The following is a 22401-nucleotide window of genomic DNA, read 5'->3' as shown; positions in this document are numbered from 1 at the left end:
CTAATATAGGTCCTTCAGCATTACCCCTCAGCTGGCAGCTATTTTCCATTCGAACAACAGGGGTCACTGCTGCAAGGAAAATATTTTTTTTTTATCTACAGCATCCACCCATTCGTTTTCTAACCACTTTATCCAACTGCCTGTCCTGGCGTGCAACAGGTGCAAGGTAGGGGACACACCGGATAGGTTGATGGTCCGTCACAGGTGACACACCGGATAGGTTGATGGTCCGTCACAGGGCACACACCGGACACACAGACACGGACACACTCACACCAAGGACAATTTTTCCAGAAGCCAATTAACCTACAAGCATGTTTTTGGGACGGGGGGGGCTGGAGCCCCCAGAGGAAACCCTTGCGAACACGGGAAGAATATACACAGATAGCAGCCCAGGGCCCGAGCCCAGGGCCCCAGCGCTGAGAGGCAGCAACGCTGACCACTACACTGCCCTAACTACAGCAGATGTTTCAAAAACATGTTGCTCATGGTAAACGTCCTAAAGTTTTACAACAGTCTTTCCTTTCCAGGAAAAAACATACATTTGAGAAACCAAAGATCAGTGCAGCTTAAATAAATCTTAGCTATTTTTTTTTCCTGAGGAAAAAAAGCAAAGGGGAGGGCAACCCTGGTCCTGGAGGGACAGTGTCTCTGACGTTTTTCATTCCAGCTTGGCTCTCAACAAGCTCAATTAGCTCGTTACTGGCTTAATGGGACTAATTTAACAACTTCTCCCAGCATACCTAGGAACTCTGCCGCAGCAGTGACCCTCCAGGACCCAGACTGGCTGCCCCTGGATTAAGGATCACCTGCACAGTGACGTTACTTCATCTTCCTTATATAACACAAGGATCACAGGAAACTGTACTTCCTGACAGTCACGACTGACTGACCAATGTTGTTTCAAAGCATTAGTCACAGCAGAAACATCCAAAGTTCAAGTCCACTAAATAAAAAACAAAGCAACTGCTGAACTACAGCATTCCTCTTCTACCTAAAGACTTCTTCCCCTTAAAGTGACATTTCTCTCAGGGTGGGTGGGAAAAGAAACAATTTACATTTTTTACGCCACTTTCTCACATGCCACAAAAAAACAATTCATACCCTACACGTCCTTTGTGGTGCATATGATTAGCACAATCCTTTACTACCGCCTACTGAGGAAAACATTTTCACAGACCAGCGACAGCAGAAAGACAATGCTTTTGCTGAACTGTCTCTGTGAGTGACTCACAGCTCCTAAGGATCCTGCATGACTTAAAGTATTAAAAGAAAGCTGTTTGTTCTTCCATTTCATGCTTATTGAAGAGCAATGAGAACATAATGCATCAGCACAGGGATATAACTGAACTTCATTAGAGTCCTCAGATAAATGTCATCCGAAGGAAATGTCTTTCTCTTGCTTCCAAGCACAGTTATTTTATTATAGTGTTAACCCAGGGTTTACTAAACAAACCTCACACTTCCAGGCATCGTCATCAAGAAAGTTGAATCAAACCTATAGATTGACTAAAGGCATAATCTTTGCAAATTCTGGTGGTTTTTGTTTCTTTTACGATACACAGGCATCCTCCTACTTGGGCTGAGCCATCCGTAAATTAATCACCACACACAGGTGCGTGCAAAAGCTGAGATGGGATGACAGAACGGGAAATCAGGCTACACTGCATGTGCAGCTTTGGTGCAAAAGTCCGCAGTGAGACTTCATTCATTTGGATGTTCTCTTGGTTCTTTTTTTAAAACAAATTTGGGCTCAAATTAATGTTAAGCCGTTGACAAGAATGTGTCATGCATTGACAGCAGTATCGCCCTGTAGCCTGATCTCGTTAGATCTCAGAAGCTAAGGCAGATCAGAACAGATATAGGAGACCTCGAAGGAAGATCAGGCTGTTGCGTAGGAGTCACAACGCTTTGCATGAGGCATGAAACTAGGGTCCTGGCTACTTGGTCATTAAAGATCCCTTGGCAAACTAGGGTCCTGACTACTTGGTCATTAAAGATCCCTTGGCACTTTTAGCAAGAGTAGGGGTGTTACCCCAGGTTTCCAGGTGGAAGCTTCACATCAGCAGTGGATGAAGTGAGTTCCCTCCTAAGAAGTAAGTGCTTTGGGATCCTTAAGGATAAAAAAAAACACATGCAAATTCAAGGAACTATCCCCTTTCACTTTTTAAGGATCCTTTGCTCTGCATCCCTTCCAAGAACACATTAATACAGTCAGAATGACATGAATTAAGCAGTTTAATGCAAGGATATAATCTTGCATCATAAGTAACAATGCAGACTTTCCTTTTGTACTACATCAACAGTAAAATCAACAATATAATATCAAAACCTCTCAGACAGCAGACTGGACAGAATGACACATGTGCAATCCTCTTCCATTGACAAAGAGTTCGAAGTACAGATTCATTGTGGCTACATATAAGAAAAAAACAAGTGCTTTCTGAGCAGGTGTGTGAATGGTAGCACATTTTGTTAATGTGGCACTACTAACTTCCCATTAGGAAACTGGGACAAAGCGGTCATTACAGAGCCCGACAAAGTGTGAGGAATGGCTTTTGTTCTAACAGAAAAGTTCCATTATCTTTTGCTATGACGTGATTTTCACTGCGCGAAGCAAGAATTTTAAAATGCTGTACAACAGTACATGCTTGATTTGTCCAAATTAAAAAGGCACTGAGGCATGTTTTATGTCTCATGGAAAGTAAAGCTCTGTTTTAATAAACCCACCATGAGTATCCTGAGCAATGTATTCAGAAAATTATCTTTCAGTTGTTTAATCCGGCTCAGAAAAAAAATGTGCCCTTAAAGTATGTTATCAGCAGCCTTTGCAACTCCCAGGTATACAATACTAATCAAACAGAGCCGGGGATGTTCTTTAAAACAACAGAATCTCCTCTGGACTGATGCTCTTTTTATATGCACCCTTTTACTAGGGGGGAAAAGTCAGCATCTCAGCTTCCAGATGAAACTGGTACTGAAAAAACAAATTATCTTTAAAAAAATAGTGTCAAAAAGTGAAATGACACTGACTTAACCGCACAACAGAAGTCGAAGTATCAATGTAAGAGGAAGAATACTGACCTTTATTATCAGGAGGGCATCCTTGAATTTAACATGCACTCCAAAATAAATGGGGCTTCCTAAATGCTCTGCATACATAACGAGCATCTTGCCGTTAACAAAATGATTTTTATTTTTTTGTGTGTGTGATCGACAGCAGGCAGATATTGGACCATATTGGATGTTTTTTTGGTGTCGCTAGACAGTCGCGCCAGGGTAAATCTGTAGAGCGAAACACGGCAGGTGCACAAACATCCAGCCCAAATAGCTAGAGAAAATTATCATATCATCTCTGTGGCTGTTATTGGATGTTGTGGGCACTGCTGTCGGATACATACCATTGCAAACACTTCAATGTGTGCGGCACTTAGAGAATACTCGGTAAGTCAAGTGATCGACAATCTCACAACAGCGCAGAGCACCGGTTTATTAAATCTTAATTTGCTCTCCTACTTCTTACACGACAAGAGGAGCAGAGGCTGGAGCCGTGTCAGAAGCTCACTACTGAAATGATCTGGTATTCATTCCCGCTTCAGGTACAGTACGAGTGGGAGCTGGTGCCTTTGCTCTCGTTAGAGGGAGACATCAGCACGGCTCCGGCTTCACTTCGCCCTGTGGCCTACTTTGATTTTCCCCAGAGGGGAAATACATGCATATTAAAGAGAAACAAGTCGCCGGTGTTTTAAAGGAATAAATAAGTCGCGGTGCCAGTGCTCGTCCCTCCTCCCGGGAATCCGAGACGGGTGTCGCTGCGCTCGGAGCGGAGCCCCAGCAAGCGCCGCCGCCGCCGACCCGGCCAGCTTCTCCGCAGGGCCGGGCAGGGAGAGGGAGGGGAGGGAGTCACATTTCATCTTTAATTAACCCGCTTTTCCAAAAGCCTCTGGTTACGAACACCGCTTTAAAAAAAAAAAACTGCACGAACGCGAGTCGCGCTTTAATGAAATTATCCACATGGAAATGAGGTTTGGGCTGCCAAGTTACGAGGGAGTGCGAGGGGTAAGTTTCTCGACGAAGGGGTCGCATCTTGCTGATGTTAAGACAGGTGGATAAGTAAATAAATGACCACTTATGTAGCATGAGCTTCTAACCTACGGCTCAATGAAGCGGTTCCTCCCGTCGCGCTACCGAGCGCAAACGAGACAGCGCAGGAAGAGCATGCCAGCGCACAGGCGACACTGCGTGTCTCTGCGGAAACACGGCCACAACGGAGGTGATGGCGGGGACACTGGGGGGCTGCGCCGATACTGTCACCCGTACATCCCTCAGTCTGAACACATCCAGCCTGCCGGTCCACGGCAAACCCGCTGCCCTGGGGCAGACAGCAAGCTGCGGTTTTAACGGAGTGGACGTTAGGAGCAGGACGCGGCACTTTGAAGGACAACATGAACTGACATACAGACACCACGATAAGATACTTCGCAGGTCCTGGAACAAGAAACCAAGACACGGGCAGATCTCACACAGTACAAGATCGGCGCTGGTCAGCTTTGTGCAAAGCGCAAACTTGACCAGAGACCAAAAGATCACACTGTCACTGCTGTTAGAGATCGTTAAGTGACTGTATTGTTTCAGCAGTGTCCGACACAAAACATATCTTCCAGTGCAAGACCCATATTACATTACGCCATTTATTACAATTCAGTGACTTTATCCATTTGTATCTGTAACAGGCAGAACCCATTCAGTCAGACATTTAGAATTTGATATGTTATTTTGGAAGTTTTGTCAGTCAAATAATTTCTAAGAAGTGCAAAGCAGTATACAAGTGGTGCATTGTTGGTTATTGGTCTTGTCTGGGGATAAACACTTTAACATCCTGTTATTGAGAATGATGATGAAAAGATATTTAGTTCTGACAGACCACATGTACATACTGTACTATATTCGGCAAAAACACACAAATGCATGTATACACCGACTGAGCGCTCCGGCCTAAATTTTATTTTTAAAATGAAAAAGGTGAAAACAAATTAAAATTCAGCGGGCGTGGAGCAAGTCATGAGTCTGCAGTTCTCTGCGCAACAGAGCTTACATCCACTCATAAGAGGGACCAGTCATTTCAACAATCGTTACTGTTTCTAATTATGAAACTCTATGCACCATTTTTATATTAAAAGCCTGGAAAGAAAAAATTACATAACCTGTATCTATTCCACTGGCCTCTAATCACAGCTCACTGCACGTTGTTACAGATTACACATACAGTACGCTTTCTTGATTGAATCACTCAGAAAGTTCTCAATACCACACCTGATTAAAGAACACTCCTCGTCCGCACAAAGCCTCCTCACTAGGGGCTTCATCTGATCTGACTGCTACCCCTGTACTCCCCACCCTTGTGGAAACACTGCACCAGTCTCCCTTAAAAACAGCAGAGACTGGACTCCAAGAAAAAACAAAAAGACAAACTAAACATAGTGTCTGCTTAACAACGCAGTTCTGCAGCACGAGCAAACTCCTTCCTGCTGCTCACTCAGTCCTGTTACACATTAGTTAAACTATTAAATAATTACACGTGTGGCCAGCAGTTTGTTACTCGGTGCATGCAATAATAAAATAAATGTAAGGTTCTCTGCACAATCTCCCCAAAAACAAAACAAACAGAATGAATAAAATCTCTTCAGGCCCTGCAGACTGCAAACCCGAGCACACTCGATGACTTTGATTCGGTATTCAGACAATGCAACCCTGAAAATATGAAAATCCTCCAGGGAGAAAAATACTTAGAAAAAAAAAAGCAACTTGATAAACTGTACCAACCGGCTTTGGAGATGAGGAGTACACACATTTTACTTTTAGAAAAACAGGATAATTTCCTTTTACTATTTTTAAACAGTTGAATACGAGGTGCACCAAGCCATGCAAAATTCTTTTAAGAATAAATCCCAACCTTCTTAAACCATTGTTAAGTAACTAGTTCTATTTACAAAGATGGCAGGCATTTTTGTTTTGTTTCAGCATATAGTTTGGCTATAACATAAACTTGATTTTAGAAAACTATTTTTATTTAAAAAGTGGAGTGTGAATCTAGGGGTCTTTTAAATTTTTTGGAACACTGAGCGACTGGCTCGATTAACAACAAAAGACATTATTGAATCTGCTTCTGCGTCAATAAGAAGAAGTAAATTAACATGGCTAAAATTTCAAAATGGCTTTTGTAAATTTTAACATCTGTTTGAAGGTCAAGGATTATTCGAAATCTCAAACTGACACCCAGACCATATTTGGCTCTCGGTTTTGGCACATTAGGTGCCTCACACACTGTAATGAAAGTTAAACCCAGCACATGTCAGTGAAATTGTAATGATTTATGAGCAGGGCAATATATACTAGCTTAGGGTACCAGTATCTGCATGCAACGCATTGATATTTCTTTTAAAAAATGAGAGAACAGGCACAAAAACAATACTGTCTTAGCTTTCAGCGTGCACACTTGGACTTTATTTAAGATGAACCTCTGTTTGTGTGTGATTAGCACATTCTTTAATAATCACCTATTTTTAAACTGCTGTATAAGAATTTGGTGCTGCTTTTATAATCACAAGCCCTGTATTTCACAAAAAAATATAACTTTCAGACATGTTTCAGATTACATAACCTATTGACTACTGGGACTCAGCGATAAAATTGATATACTGACCTTTTTACACAAAAATAACCAAATTGCACAACAGCAATAAGCCCATAATACAAAGTCAAAGCCTACGTTTTTAAAAGTCGTCTTTTAAAACAATTGAGCAATTTTGTTCTCACATACTAAAACAAGGCACTGGTAAACTGATAAGACAAAACAAAATAAAAAGTAATCTCTGATTACTTTGTGATTAAACAAATAGTAATGCTTCCATTACCTCTTTCAGGGTAATGATGACTTTTTAAACTTTAACAGCAAGGTGTGTAGGCAAATAAATAAACACTGTTTCAATAACATATTCTTGGATATTTTAAAAAATATTATGACCACAAATTTTTCAGTGTATGCACTGTAAATAGATCATGAACTTCAAATTTTCACAAAACCTCTACAGTATATGATATACATTATATACACTACGATCATTTCTTCTTTATGAAATTTGAAAAACAGAAAACACTGGTATCCTTTTTTAATTCAAACGGCACATAACTCACAATAAAAATTATGTTTTTAAATTGATTTTTGCTGGTTACTAATACAGACCTTTAGCCTTGTAAAAGTGTGCAAAAAACTAAGCAGGGATATTGATTTAATCCTAAAACATTTCCTACTTTACTGCCGTATGTGTATGGACACAGCAACTTACTGTAAAACAGAAATGACATTTAGATTTTTTTTTTTAAAAGAGGGGAGTTTCACTTCCTGTAAAACCATCTGAATATTACTGGATTGCCTTCAATTCACCGATCAGTGCACGTTGTAGAAATTACTCCACACTTCAGTAAAAGGGCGACAGGTAAAATCAACAACTGAAGGAAAAGAGCACGATCACTTGTGCCTGACTTTGAAAGCCGAGCCAAGTATCACCCTATGGACAGTTAGCAGTCTCTGGCTGAGCCAGCACACTCTGCACACACACATTGGTGTTCATCTTATCATCTCCCATTGGCATGGACTGAAACCATGTGCTGAACCAACTATAGCTTTGTGTCAATATCTGGAACCCACTTCTCGTCTGTTAGCCAGCCAGAACGCCCTGGTCTCTACCTGCTTTGACTGACAGAAGAGTTTGCATATTAGGAAATTCTAGTCTTGATCACAATTCTACTATTAACAAAATAACACAGATTCTTTTGTTGCTATATAATGCAGTATTGTTAGTAAAACCAGTTACAATCCTAAAATCCCGAAAATCGAGGGCAAAGAACAACCTCAGTCCAATTCGACAGAATCCAATATCCTACGTGTAGGTCTGTTTTCTCACCATGTAAATTTCGGGAGTCACAGTACGATGTTAAGATACTATGCCAAACACAAAGGTCATCTGACAGGAAAAATTCATCTTTTTCCCCCCAAATTATTAAGCTTTTACAATTCTCTTACACTTGAGAGGAAGCTTTTAAAATTGTAAGAAAATATAGTAAAATAGTAACAACAGATTTTCCCAAAAGCTAGTAACAGCAAAACAAGATTCAAATTACTAAAAAAAAGTAAGTATACTTTTGTTTTTACAGTATATATACTATGTTCATCAGAGATCTTGAATTAGATGTGTTACTCCAAAATGCTGCTTTGTAATGAATGAGCATGTGGTTTTTATTTTAATGAGAATTTCAAAAAATTGAGAGAAAGCCGGAGGTTCCATCGACCAGCCTGATCGGTCAGCTTTGACTAAACTGGACCAACCCGCCGTCGGACAGGACATCACACACCAGCCCAGTTCAAGTCCAGTTCAAAGCCCCTAAAAGATCAGGTTGCTCGTGATGACCAGCGGCAGGAGCACAGGAGCGAAGTAACGGTTTCAGACCTCAGCCAATCACAAACTAATAAACCAATGAGGAAAAAAAAACAAACTTTTCCCGGTATGTTTTCATAAACTCGGTATTGTTCAAAGCTCTTTCATTTTTCTTATTTATAACAGGAACCAGCAACGGCGCGCAGCGATTGTAGAAAGGTTAGCCATCTGTAAAGCTATCTCAGAGCTGGAGGAAAAACACTTTCTCCAGAGCTGCCTGTGGCCGTCACAACCACGCCACATGTCCACATGCATATTCTTTAAAATGCGAGTACAAGCACACGTACAGTAGAAGCTGAAATGAACATGTATCGCACGAATGCGTTCGCACTTGCTGGCACCCCGCAGCACCGTGCTGTATATTCAACACTGACACGGACGCGAACGCCTCTACAGTGCTATCAGCTGAAGTACTACAACTGTTCATCACGACTGTCAGCTCAAAGGTGGAATTAAGTCTGCACTTTCCAAAAAAGCCGCACTTAAAAAACCCGAAAAACGTCTTCGCGAAGCTGCCATATAGCGGCGCAGCTCTGAGTCTCCTTAAGGACTGTGCCAGAATTCATCCCGCCCTTTTTTCAACTACGCCAATTTGCATTTTAAACAAGAAGTGCCTGGATCTTACAACCGACAACATGCACTAATGACACTAAAAGAAAAAGAAAATCGTTTTACCTGAGTAAGACAGAGAGGCGAATACATCATGGTTCAATGAAACTGATTAGGAATTGGCAAATGTTAAGAAAGAAAAGTTACTGAGTCATTTTGCAAAATTTCATCATCGCCTTTTACTGCTAGGTCCAGCGATATTTTTTTTTGACAAAAAAGAGCAAGACTAAAAAAAAAATTAAAAATCAGAGAAAGCACGGAGAGGTGGAGGTTTGAAAAATCTGTTCCATTTAGGAAATGGGGGAGAGAAAGAATTAAAGAATGAGAAAATGAACAAGAGGGAGGAATGAAATGACGTTATGAAAATAGCCCATCCCAAAAAAGGGACTACATCTGACTTAAAGATGCAGTATCCCTGTTTTTCCCAAAGCGAGAGGGAGAAACATTTAGCACACGCTGTGGTGTCTTCGTGATCACGTCTCGGCCTCGACCGAGAGCGGATCTGCTCGGAAGATGGGAGACCTGTCAAGCGTGACCGGTATCCGGTTCTGACTGTGAAAACGGCGAATGACTTGTCTGTTGCCCAGCCAGAGGGGGGTATTTAAGTGCGCTCGTCCCGTGATAGGAAGAATACCAACTCAAGAGTGTCTTGTAGCGCACATACTTTCCATTAATATGAGCGTTTCAATTTGGGGAGCCCGACCCAAACGCGAACCGCCGAGAGCGCGAACGAACAGATTTAGTCAGAAATCACACGTCTCGTAACGCTGCCCAACGAGGCGCTTGTGAGACTCCAATGTCGGAGCCGGCCACTAGCTTCACACCGGAGGGGCAGCCGAGTCTGCCTTATCGGTAACACAAACAACGATGACGAGGATGGAGAATACTTTGATTTCGATGCCGTCCGCGCACAACGTTTCATTATTAACATCATTCGTCTAAATCGCTTTTTTTAAGTTATTTTGAATGCGTGAAATGTTAGATAACCTACGCCTCTAAAAAGACCATCCCCTGCAGTCTGCAACTTACGTACAAAGCAACGTTTTATTGTTGATCGCTCATTGGACTGTTTGCTGAAATGCATTTGCAAAATAATTAATGTTCTCATGCAGATCAATTAAGACTGCTTTTCATAGTTCGGTAATGAGCGCGGTCCACCCCGGTTTGAAACAAAATGTCCCAGTACGACCTAATGTTACTTTTTCGCACAGTTAACGTTGGGTGGTCAGACTTGAAAATAAAGCATGCCTCTAGTTCTAACCTCTAGAAATACATAGTATTGCATTTTGCACTGTCTTCTAGAAACTAATAACGAAAAGTGACCTATTTATCATCACCGGCATTTACAGTGAAATGTTGGAATTCCCATAGAGCCACATGAAATCGCAGATTTAAAACTGTAATCTCGGAACTTGTTTGCAGTGTCGGAAAAAAAACGTACAGTAAATATCTTGACAACCACATGAGGTTTCACTTCAGATCTGAATAGAGAATAACTGAAAGGAAATTAAAAAAAAACAGAACTAGCCTACTGCATTATCTGAGACGAACTGGGCAAAAAAATGCATAATATTGTCCTCAATAATGCTGGAAAAATAACTTTTTGCCATGAAGGCTCTATCCTTCTGTGTCAATGTTAGAGAATAATGAAAAGTAAAATGTCACATCTTAATCCTGTTTTCGCATATTACAGGGGCCGACATCTCTACAGAAAACTCTTTGCATCTGGCAAAGAGAGAGAGGAGGGTGGTTCGTTTCAACCTGTTTCGTCTCAGTAAATGCACCAGTTTACTTCACTCCGTGCCCACAGCAACTAACACAACCATTTTGGAGAACTGCTTTGCGCTGTACATTGCTATGAAGGCTTCCAAAATGTTTCAGAGTGCAGAGCTGTAATAAGAAAATGAATGTCAAGATGGTTTCGGCTGAGGAATTCTCCCAGCCCCAGCAGAATGCCAACGAAGCCAGCTAGGTTCACAATTTAATGACCCCTTTCTCCTCTTATGACTTTATATAATTATTTCGGCTGCCAGGGATGCACGATTCTCTAACAAGGCTGCAGAAAACGGATATGCCAAAGTTAAAGGCCTATCAAAACTTGCTTGGACGTTTTATGTTTTATTTTCAACCTGAAGCCAGGAAGGCTTTGGGGAATATATAAAACAGGACAATATATTCTTACCAGTACTACAAAATTCCAAAGTTTAAAGGAAATTACTTTCAGTGGGAAATGTGTGTGTGTTGGAGGGGGGTTAAATTGTGCTTAAAGTACAATTATTACAAAAAGTAGCACTGGCTACTGCGGGCATTAACTCTATTCAGGAAAGGAGAAAAGGTAAAAGTACAAAATTCAGCAAATAAAACAATGTTTCATGTAAGTACCTATAAACCGTACAGAGGGATAAAAGGGATAGTTTATTAAATTCTTATCCTATCTTTTTGGAAGGTAGAAGTTTAAGTAATGCAAAGTTGGTAAAATAAAAGTTTTAAGTTAGCTGTTTTAAGTTACAAGGCCAGGTATTACTTCAATAACTTTATTCAGGCCTGAAATAAAGGCATATTGGAAGACAGATAGTATTGTCTTAAACCCTGCAGTTAATAATAACAATAACGCAATTCGCAAAAGCCTCACGGGGGAAACACAATAAAATAATGCATATCATCCTATATACTAACAAATGTTATGAAAGGTACAGTAGGTGTCTTTAATTACTGAAAACATGGTTCATATCAAACTCAGTTTACTTAACTGCATCATCGCTGCATGGGAATGATCGTTTTTAAAATGTATCTTTTCTGTATCTGTTGTATACGTCTGCATCTACTGTACATTCACGAATCGAGGCGTGCACGTGTAGTTACAGTATGTATCTATCCCCCAGCTCCGCAGAAACACAGCTGCGCTTGGCTGTTCTGACAAGAGGGTGCGCGTAGCTTTAATACGGCACTTGCCGACAGAACGCCCCAGCTAGAGTGCGCCTCTGTCGGTATGAGGTTCAAGTCTACTCCGGGGCGCCTCCGGCTCTCGCTGCGGCCATTTTCCGCTACAGTGTAGCCAAGGACGGCGTCTCGCAGCTTTTCAAGTTCAGCTCGGCCTCCGGCGTCCCAATGGTAGGCACGCATCGGCGCTATCCTGCGCTAGCGAGCTAGCTGGCAAAAAAACTAACAACTTTCCGTGGGAGAAACGCCAGGCAGCTCGCTATTTTGTTCATTACGCCCCTATACATAAATACATGTCTACATTTTCTAACCTTTCCCACAAACCTCCGCTTGGCTAAGGACCAACAGAGTAACAGACGGCAAGAAAAGAAATAAAGACTTCTGTATTACCTCCATACGTCTTAAGAACAAACTCGTGATCATTTCGGCGTGCATCTTTTTTTTTTTTTGGAATAACGACAAATAATGATGAAATTGATTTGTAACGTACCATTGCCAAGTGAAACTGACAAAACCAGAAAAAAAAAGTTGTAGCTAAAAGGCTTTTTGCAGCACCGCAGTTCAGCGCCTGGTCATCTTGTCGATCCTGTTGGGCAATAATTATTCATCCATGTCTCTTCGCAAAGAAATAATCCCTGCTCTTCGAGGGGAAATGAACACGGAGAGATAAAACGCGTCCGATACGAGGACTGAGGCTTCGGTTCGGTGCAAAACCCCGGTTTCAAGGTACAAGAGGATAAAATACAGATCTTATAATACGCCGGTTTCACAGTTTGTTGCTGTAGTGTCTTGCCTGACGCTGCCTCGCTGTACTGTGATGTTGTAGCCTGTAGCATAAAATTACAGTGCAGATTCTCCGGTCTCATAGATTTGAAATAACGTGGTCTCTGCTTTAAGGGCTAGCTTCTTTTTTTTTGGAGATCCATACAAAAATGGCCTGATTTGTATCTTCCAAGGAGATCTTACGGTCGCCTTCAAGACGGAATAGATGAAAAAAGACGGCGGAGGTTAATGGAGAAGGGGGGTGGGGGACTGTGGTAGTGTGTTAGTGTTGCACTTGATGGCGTAGTTCATAAAAAAAAGAAACGCTATAGCCCGGTCTACAGCACCGGGGGCTTTTAAAATTCGCAAAGAGAAAAAGAAAAGGCTGTCATTTACGTCCTATTTATTTCCGGGTTTCATTATGCAAATCCGCTATTAGCGCGATTTAATACAGTGTCCTCGCCGCTTTCTGGGGCGCTGTGCTGCCCGTGTTCGCCGAAGACAGGCGGGCGGGCTGGTGTCTGTGAAAGTTATTTAAGGGGAAACCTGCAGCATCCCCTTTTCCTTAGCAGAAAACCCCTTGCGCCGCGTTTTGTGGCGTGTGCTCTCTCCGCACAGCAGGTAGAACAGTCCTCGGGCAGGGTTTTGTGCAGGTAATGCAAGAGAGACCGCGGTGCAGGTAATAAACGAGTCCCCGGTGTGGTGACAGTGTCCCCTTTTAACCGCCAAGTTAAACCATGCCCGCCTGTTCATTTTAAGTCCTCAGGCACAGCCATGACGATGCACTGCTTGCTAACTACCTTGGTCTGTAGTTTGGGAACGCTACGCCAGAAGAGACGCTCTCCTGAACAGTGCACCGCCGAGTTAAGGGTGAACCAAATGAATCCTGTAACAGCGTAAACACAAAACAGACACACCGGGAGCTCGCGAATACGGGACACGTGTTAAAAACGTAGGGAGTAAAACTTTGTACGAAAAAAAAACTACCTTTCAAATTAAAAACAAATACACTTCGTTCTAGTCCACTGCAGATGAAAAAATATTTTTGAACCCGAAACGGCTTATGTAACATATAGACCACAAATGTCACGAAAAATAGTGAATCTACGTACAATATACCATCTAATACGTCGCCACGACTAATAAAATGTTTAGTAGCTCCGCGTTTTTTCAGGCAATACTGAAAAATCAGCATTAATATTTGTAGTCTCTTGCCGTCTCCGTTTAATCCAAATGTGATTTGGCTAGCATACTACTGAAGATCATTCAGAGTAGAATTATGTTGGCCTAGTTCACGAAGGAAAGTTTTATATTCATGTACAGTATTTAAGAAACTTATTTTGAAAGAATAAACTGTTCTGAGGGTATTTTACAATAATTGCACTCTTTATTATTGTATCAACCCCTGTTTGAAGAATCTCATTAGTGTGCCTCTAGGCCAACAATTGACAGTACCGAAATGTTTTAAACCGAATGACAACTGCATGTCGTTTACAGTGCCGTAAGGTACTTTCAGCCTGTAAATAATGAGGCTCACGTTTGGGATTCATATAGCACATGAAAATATATCAGGTAAGAAACGTGAGATACCTCGTTAACGCGCTCAAGGTAACTTGTCCACGTACAGTGTGTAAGTGCTCAGAGTATCTAACACACTGCTCGTACCGTAGCCCTCTGCGTGTCTAAACCAACAGGTGACCAAGACTTATCGGCAATTTGGGAGAAGCGTTATTTTTCTCCAGAGAGCAGGAATGAGTTAAACAACAGGCTTGCTACCCTGCTTTCAAATAACATTATTTACTTTCTTAAATGAACCATGTAATAGTGCACATGCTGGATCTGTCTGTACTGAGAATAAGGCTTCACCAGTGTGGTACACGTGTTGTAACAGTGGTGCGAGTTTTTCACTCGCTGTTTCAGCTCATAACCCTTTAAATAATAATTCAGACGCACGCGGTGCTTTTCAAAGGTTGCTTTCCCACGTGCTAACACGCAAGCCCAAAACACTGTAACGAACCTTGTAGTTTTACAGATCACTGATTTTAAAAAATATATATATGATAAACTGTGCTATGTTTAAAGTTCCCCTGTTATCGGTTTGTGCTGTGTTAAAACTTCAGAGTGGTCAAAATATCCCCCTATTCGTAAAAAAATAACTTTGTGAACACTACTTTTTTTTTCTTTTTGCACGGTAAGACGCTTTATAGAATACCTTTCTACACATTTTCAAGGACGTCGTTTAGGAAAACACTCCAATAAAGTTTTTATTCTGATTTTTTTTTAAATGTTGCATTGTGTTTACTTCTATGCAACATTTCTTAATGAAATTACAAACCAGCTGTTAATTTTACATAAATGGGCTACCCAGCTGTTTTATACGAATTTAATAACCGTTTATTTAATTTATCTGGCATAATTTTGGAGTGCAACATTTGAATGAAGGATATTTGAATGAAATATCCTTACCAAAAGATATTTTCAGCTAACCGCAGTAGTGACATGAAATGTTGCAGTCGGATTGATTTACAATAAATTTACATATTTTATGTATTAAGAAAAATATAATACAAGCTAGAAATATTTTTTTGTAATACGTTTTAGGTTTTTCAATTTCAACCTGTTAGAGATGACAGAGCCGGATACGCACTGGAAACGTGTGCTCCAGCTAGGATTACTGTGAGTTTCCTTGTAACAACAAATGTCCCGCCACTTCAATAGGGTGCATGCAGAATTCGTAAAGTATACTACTTGTCCCAAAAGATTCAGCTCTGTCTTCGATTACTTATCAGAACAAGCGAAGACTTCTATTCCTGCGGTCCTCGGAGTTATTAGACCGGATATATCCAAGCAATTTGTGATTTCGGAAGCTTACAAGTTCACTTGCAAAAAGGTTGCTCCTCTGAGTTCAGCATGGGGGGGAATATTAAACTGAAAAACTGAAACTTCCCGAAATAATATTCCGTTACGTGACATAAAACATTATCAAATGACTCTGATTTTAAAATAAAAAATACAGTCAGCTTTCACGGACAGGTATTTTACAAAATACCTATCACAAACCGAATAACAACCGACCCACAATCAACTACTATATGAACAGGCTACAGCAAGTACAAATACTATATTTAAAGTAGGAGAGACAAACTACGTAATCATTAGTTCACATTACATTTCTATTTTCATAAAGCATATATAAATGGGTAAATAAATGGTATTTAAATGGGTAATGTTTCTTACAGGGATTCGAAGTCATGTTAATCTGATTAAAGCATTAGGTTATAGAACCTGTCTTCAATCAAAACCTTAAAAGTCCAAAGATCTCGCTTAGTTTCTCATCTTATGCAGAGTCAATGCTAAACACTGGAATTGTAAACTATCATCACAACGTGACTTTATTTTGTTCTGCCAGCCAAACGAACAACACGGATAACCATTAGAAACTATTAGAAGACAGGACTTCCCCCCCAAAAAAAAGAAAAACGCCTCGAAAAATACATTCATGATTCCGTGCCTGCATGCCGGGGCAGCGGACAGGCCAGCCCTATTTTAAAACTAGTAACCTCCCCAACACATTCTTCGCCGAGGCCACGGCTCTCTCGATTAATGAGTTTCCTGTCTAATAATGATGATGATGATTAACTCTTTATCCACTCGGACTACAATCGTATTGCTCAGCATAAATCCAAATGCTGACCAGGTTGTGGTTCCAGTCCCAGGAGGCCGAACAACAGAATAAGCTCCAACTTTGGAAAAGGGTACAAATTTAAGTAGTTTTTTTCCGCCATAATAATAATAATAATAATAATAATAATAATAATAATAATAATAATAATAATAATGCAAACTATTAGACCAGTAAAGACAAACGTCTCCACAGTTCACATATGTAAGGGATGAGAAAGAAAATCTCCATCAGTTTTTAAAAATCGAATCATGAAGGGTCGAGACTAACAGAAAGACCAATATCGCATTAGTAAAATTAATATAGGTTCTCGTTATTAAAAGTCAATTCACTAGAATCGCACTGCCCTGATTCAGTTTGTCTTCAGTAATTAACCCGACGTGAATTGGCCAGCTGTCTTAATCTGTTATTGAAATGAACACACAACTTTCTGATACAATCAATAACATTTCGAATGACTGAAATCTTCATTGCAGCGTGATTAACCCTTTTGTGTCAAATAAGCTAATTTAAAATAACGTATCAGTCTTAAATCACAGATTTTAGTTAAAACAATATCACGATTTGCTTTTAAGGGATGAAATTAAATTCGTGAAAGGTACTGCTCAAAACAAATTCCAGTGACTAAAATCTTACATTTTTAACCGTTTAAAACTAAATTTATGGCGACTTGTAATAGCCTGTAACGGTTTAAAAAGCGGAATGTTATGTAAAAATTCTTTTAAAAAAATTCAAACAGTTCTGTACAATTCAAAAAGTACAGAAGCTAACTTTACAACTTGTCTAACAATCTATACATTAAGAAAGGCATTACAACACAAAAAATAGCATTACGGCCAATATCACTTGTTGCGTTTTTAATGCCTCGCGTTATTTAAGCCCTTAACATGATGAAAGCGTTTTATGTTACGATTTAGACGACAAAATTTGGAATAAATCAACATCAGTTTTTTAACTGTTTCTTGACGGACTTCTTTAACGAAATCACACTTTTGTTTGGTTAATTGTCGCACACATTTGTGACTGAATCTATTGTATACAGTAACTCGCGGAAATGTGGCTGCGGGGAAACCCATATTCTAAGTTTAGAATTCGCACTCGCCAATATAGGTATTTAATTTTAAAAATCGCTGTAATTAACGTCGATTGCGACAATTCTAACAGGCAATACCGACACAACGTTTGTCCGATAGCTTTCCTTAAAATGTAACAATCTCATGTTCCATAAACAGTCCAGTAGCTGACAGTAAAACCTGCGTGTCTAACAGCAAGTTCTCTCGCTGAGAAAGCAGAATATCGCACTCCCCCGCTGTTCGCGTTTACAAGGTGGGAAGCCTCAGCAGTCCCTTCAAAAACACAGGAGAACCACAATCCGGTTCTTCTCGCAGTTTTTCTACAGAACACAGGCTCATTCGCTGGCTCTACATTTTCCCTGCTAAGTGTGCAGTATACATTCGTTTTATCTGACAATGATAATACAACTACACTGCCATGCGTGGGTCAGCACGCCGCCTTTTTAAACAGGGGTTAGATAAATCGCATTTTAATAACAACTGATAGATGTATGCGCGCGTGTGTAAAGGTGGGGGAAGGGGGCCGTTCTTAACTGTATTTTTGTCTCTTTTGCAAATCCTCGAGTTTTAGCAACAAAACAAACCTCAGCAGCAACTTACAGTAGCTACAACAGACTGAGCTTCGCTGATTTGCGCTTAAGTGCGTAACAGATAATAGCGTACAAAACAGATTGCTTGTCCTGAAACAAGAGGCAGTGGAGAGGAGTGCGACTAAAGAGGTGTTCACTCGATTTATCGATCTCTCCCTTACCTGCAGCACGGACGGATGGGCTTAAATCCACTATTACAATTAAGACAGCCCGGAACGCGTTCTCAAACATCATTAAAATAGATTTGCGTGGGTGAGAAACAATCTAGGACAAAATATAATAATAAAATATGCAGTACTGAATCCAAAATACCTTTTAATGAATTTTAAGTACATTATCTGTGGATCTCATTTTCTTTACACGGAGCCAATGTTTAAACTTTCAAACTAAATTACCGTCGCTTAAAAAAACTCTCTTGGCAAATTCGAAGTACTGGGCTGAGATTCAGTACAGGTTTAAATTAAAATGAGTAGCTTCCTGCAAATAACTTTTCTCCACTTACTGAAGCCTGAACATCATAATTACTGCACAGTTCAAAGTAATCCTAAATTTGTATATGACCTCAGTCTCTACCTGGACTGGTCTATATGAGCACAGACACCCTTTATCGACAGTACAATTTGTTCACAGGTATTACTTGTCACAATTTGTAAATATTCATAAAAAAAACTTTTTCTCACAGTGATTTCAATTGTAACAGTTAAACACTTATTGCTTTCAAAGTTAATTCAGGTGCTTTAGTATTAAACAGATACTGTGCAACATGGTATAATCACAATATACTTCTATGACATTTGAAAGTATACTTTTACCCTCTCACACATGTGAAATGTCTAAAATGTTTTATAATCTGTCAAATACTATTTGATTCCTTAACTTTTCATTTTCCATGCGGTTAATTTTTCCAGTTGATATTTTTTTAACCTTAAGTTTCTAGGAACACGAAAATGTTGGATTCTTGCTTTTATTTAATCCAGAAATCCCCTGAAATTAAATCAACTGGCAAAAAACAGTCTCTCCCTCTCTGGAAAGGTCAACATCAAGTTCCATATTTCAGTTTTAAACTGAAACATATTTCTGAATTTCTGCAACTCTCTCCTTGTCTCAACCAGTGATGGTTCACCGGTGCTAACTGTATTTTCATCCACAGTATCTTTGAGTGTTACTCGCTCATTCATGAAAAAGGAAATAATTGTTTTAATACAAATTATTGGTACTAAAAAGTCCTTAAATTCATTCCCAGGGGAAAAAAAACACAAGAAATGGGGTGCTACAGAGGAGGAGGACATTAAAGACGAGGAAATTTAGATATATTTTTCTAGATATGGTCTACATTTGTATACTGTAGTAGCAACCATTCTGAGTAATAAATTCTCCCACAGGCAGGCATGAACATAGGAGAATCCCTGTACATACATTTTCAAACACATTTTCCACAGTGACCTGCACGTTTTGAATTTTTTTGCTGTTGAAATGCTCTCGAACATGGTGCTCATGAGAATCTCCACCAAGTCGGGGACTGGGGGAACTGCTTACAGTACATCTCGGGAATTTCCGGAGAAAAACACACTGTGACAAGTGAGTGTTAGTTTTAAGAAGGAGATGAATGCGCTTCACAGGGTGTGAAGCCAAAATGAGATCAATGGCGATGAAAGCTGGATTTAAAATGAGCTCTTTAGAAATGAGACGTTTAAACATCAAAAATTAACCTAACATGCCACCTGGCTGATTCACCTTTCAGTAAGAGTTTCTTTTTCTGTCGGCGTTTTGACTTCTTGAAATTCGACATTCTTCTCTTCAAGTAATACCATTACAATTTAGACACTGGTAATGATTAACACACTGATTTTATTCAACTATTAATCCCGTTCATGTTCCAAGCAAAACTGGGGACAGGAGGCAAATACAAAACTTTTCATTTTCACTTTGAGTTTTTTTTTAATAGAAATGCATAATATACACCATAATCGCTGTGGAAACCCAGTAACTGAAATACTGGGCAAAGACAATAAATACTATTTAATATACTACAGATGATCAACTCGAAAACCGTTCAGTGCTCGGCCAGAGAAAGGGAACATATCCTTTTAACCATTTCTGGACCATTTGGGCTCAAATCAGTTTCTTGTTCAGAAATGTCTCTCTCTCTGTCTCTCTCTTTCTAATGTAAATTAGAAAAGAATTGGTAAATGGCAATTAAAACCTACTGAGTAATGGCAAGGAAGTGAGCTGGAGCTAATGCATTACTCAGCAAGTCTGAATATTGTCTAGATGTGGGAATTGCTCCACTTTGCATTAATATGAACTTCACTTAGTCAGCCCAGCAACACCGAGCCCCGAGAACCTCCATGAAATTTCACACCGTTTGCTCCGTGCTGGTGGAACCTCCTCTTCTTACAGGCTGACACTCCATTTGATGCAGGGCTGTCACTTGTACAAGGCACTTCCAGCGATCATGATATAAACCCAAGCCACAGTCGATGCGTTCTGATCACAACCCATCCCCGTTTTGTCTCCTTGCCTCAGTTCAGAGCTGGTGGAGAGTGATTGGCAGACAGGCCAATCGTAAGCTGTCCTCACGAATCCCTGCAATCCTATACATTGACCTGCTGGAAATGGGACAGCACTGTCTCCCTGGGGACATGCTCTCAGCTCCCCCACCCCCACCGAGATCTCTAGGAGCCAACCCAGGAACAGGAGCTGCTGTCTCCCTGAACACAAACTGTATTGGTATTTCTACTCTCCCATGCCTGCCCTACCAACAGGTGGCATTAACTGTGTTCTGCCCTGACTTCACAACACATCATTTCTCATAAGAACGAGAACAATTCCCACCTACTACACAGCAGGTCACTGTACCCTACACCAAGGGTTTTTAAACATGAGAGTCCCCCACACACTGAAAACCCAACTTCATGTGTGGGCTTATTTTTGTTAGGAGAACATTTCCAAGAGCTTTGTCCCCTAATCTGTTTGCCTGGTACTTCATTCTCCTCCTGTTTTTAGTTTTAGGGTCCTTGGGGACGTTATCAGCACTTGATCAGTTCATGAACTTAAGTGCGAGTGACATAAACAAATTTCTGAAAACAGTCAAATCAAGAAAAGCACATCCTCCCCAGATGCAAAGATGTTTTGATTTTTGGAACAAATTTTGCTGCTTAGTCATGAAATAATAGATGTGATGTGAACACTTTTTTGTAAGGGTTTATGTTCCTTAACCCCCTTATGACCCTTTTTTGCAGATGGTTTTAAGATTGTAGAAAGAATTATCTGCTGTCCATCTGAATTATTATTTTTTAATTAATATGCTGGGAAAATCAATGATGTGCTATTTAATATAAAATAAAAAATGCATTGATTATTTAATTACAGATATTCAATTACTCTTCCGTATATCACAGGGGTCTCTGTAAGATGCATGTAAGAAAGTGAACAACAAAACTTCCTAGATTTATAATTGAAGATCAGGATATTTTACAGTTTGTATAATCTTTACATCAAGAGGATTTTGAAAGTAAGTCATTAAAGCAAATTATGCTTTCAAACTTCTTCTTATTATTAGCTGTCAATGTATTATTTACATGTCTTAGAAATCAGTTATGTTTGTCTGCTAAGTTAAGACACTTTAAATTGCACGCCAGGCTACAAACCAGGTGAGACGCCGCTGCTTTTTCAACATATAATAGTTCTTACAGTATATGATTTACAAATATAAAGTCTCTGGTCCACACAACCTGCAAAAAATGTTATGAATAGGTACAATGTATTACTAATGCCGTGTGAGTTAACTCATTTGATAAACTTAAAATTGCTTTAAAAAGCAACATAAATAGCTGTTGAGGGATAGACTATATTAAAGTTTTTCGAATCCCAGGTGATCACATTACTCCTGAGCTGAGGACACTGCTCTGCTTTATAGTAAAGGAAGCATTACAAGTATCAGGAGAGCTCTGAACTTTAGCTCACAAGCATCACAAAACTGCCCTTCTTCTACGATGAAAAGGCCCGTTTTGACAGCTATATTTGACTTGCAGGGAGTGGCCTCCTAATGGGTCCTGCAGTCTAATATCTAGAAGTTTGTTTGATCATTCGGTTAACTTTTAAATAACTTGATACCCAGACAAATTCCTATTTATCAGTGGTGCCCAAAAGATCAATGTTTTTTTTTAGTCTTCTCTTCTTGTCCATGCTGGAAAACTCTCTTTGTATTGCCTCTCTGATATGGAGCTTGAAGCTGAAGAATGAAGACG

At 40.0% G+C, this 22401-nt stretch overlaps 1 protein-coding gene and 1 long non-coding RNA gene across 5 annotated transcripts in view; one reads left to right on the top strand and one right to left on the bottom strand.

Moving 5' to 3' along the window:
- Window positions 1-22401, bottom strand: part of nfic (nuclear factor I/C) — a 221889-nt gene that overhangs the window by 153801 nt on the left and 45687 nt on the right. The window contains exon 1 of one of the 4 annotated variants that reach the window (XM_088622072.1): window positions 12535-12672. The exons of 1 other annotated variant lie outside the window; for it this stretch is intronic. In XM_088622072.1, the coding sequence (XP_088478198.1) occupies window positions 12535-12537 (3 nt within the window). In that variant the 5' untranslated portion in view covers window positions 12538-12672. Of the gene's footprint in view, window positions 1-9170; window positions 9666-12434; window positions 12673-22401 lie in introns of those variants that run through there. 2 more of the 4 variants (XM_088622070.1, XM_088622071.1) reach the window with 2 other exon arrangements.
- LOC148638972 (uncharacterized) lies at window positions 12632-21696 on the top strand. The gene is made up of 2 exons (XR_015930823.1): window positions 12632-12770; window positions 20678-21696. It is a non-coding gene; the product is annotated as an uncharacterized LOC148638972 (long non-coding RNA).

Source organism: Lepisosteus platostomus, chromosome 27, assembly GCF_059453375.1.
Source record: "Lepisosteus platostomus isolate fLepPlt1 chromosome 27, fLepPlt1.hap1, whole genome shotgun sequence".
In the NCBI taxonomy this organism is placed as follows: domain Eukaryota; kingdom Metazoa; phylum Chordata; class Actinopteri; order Semionotiformes; family Lepisosteidae; genus Lepisosteus; species Lepisosteus platostomus.
The sequence above is the reverse complement of the archived record's forward strand: the minus strand, read 5'-3'. Positions and strand labels throughout refer to the sequence as shown.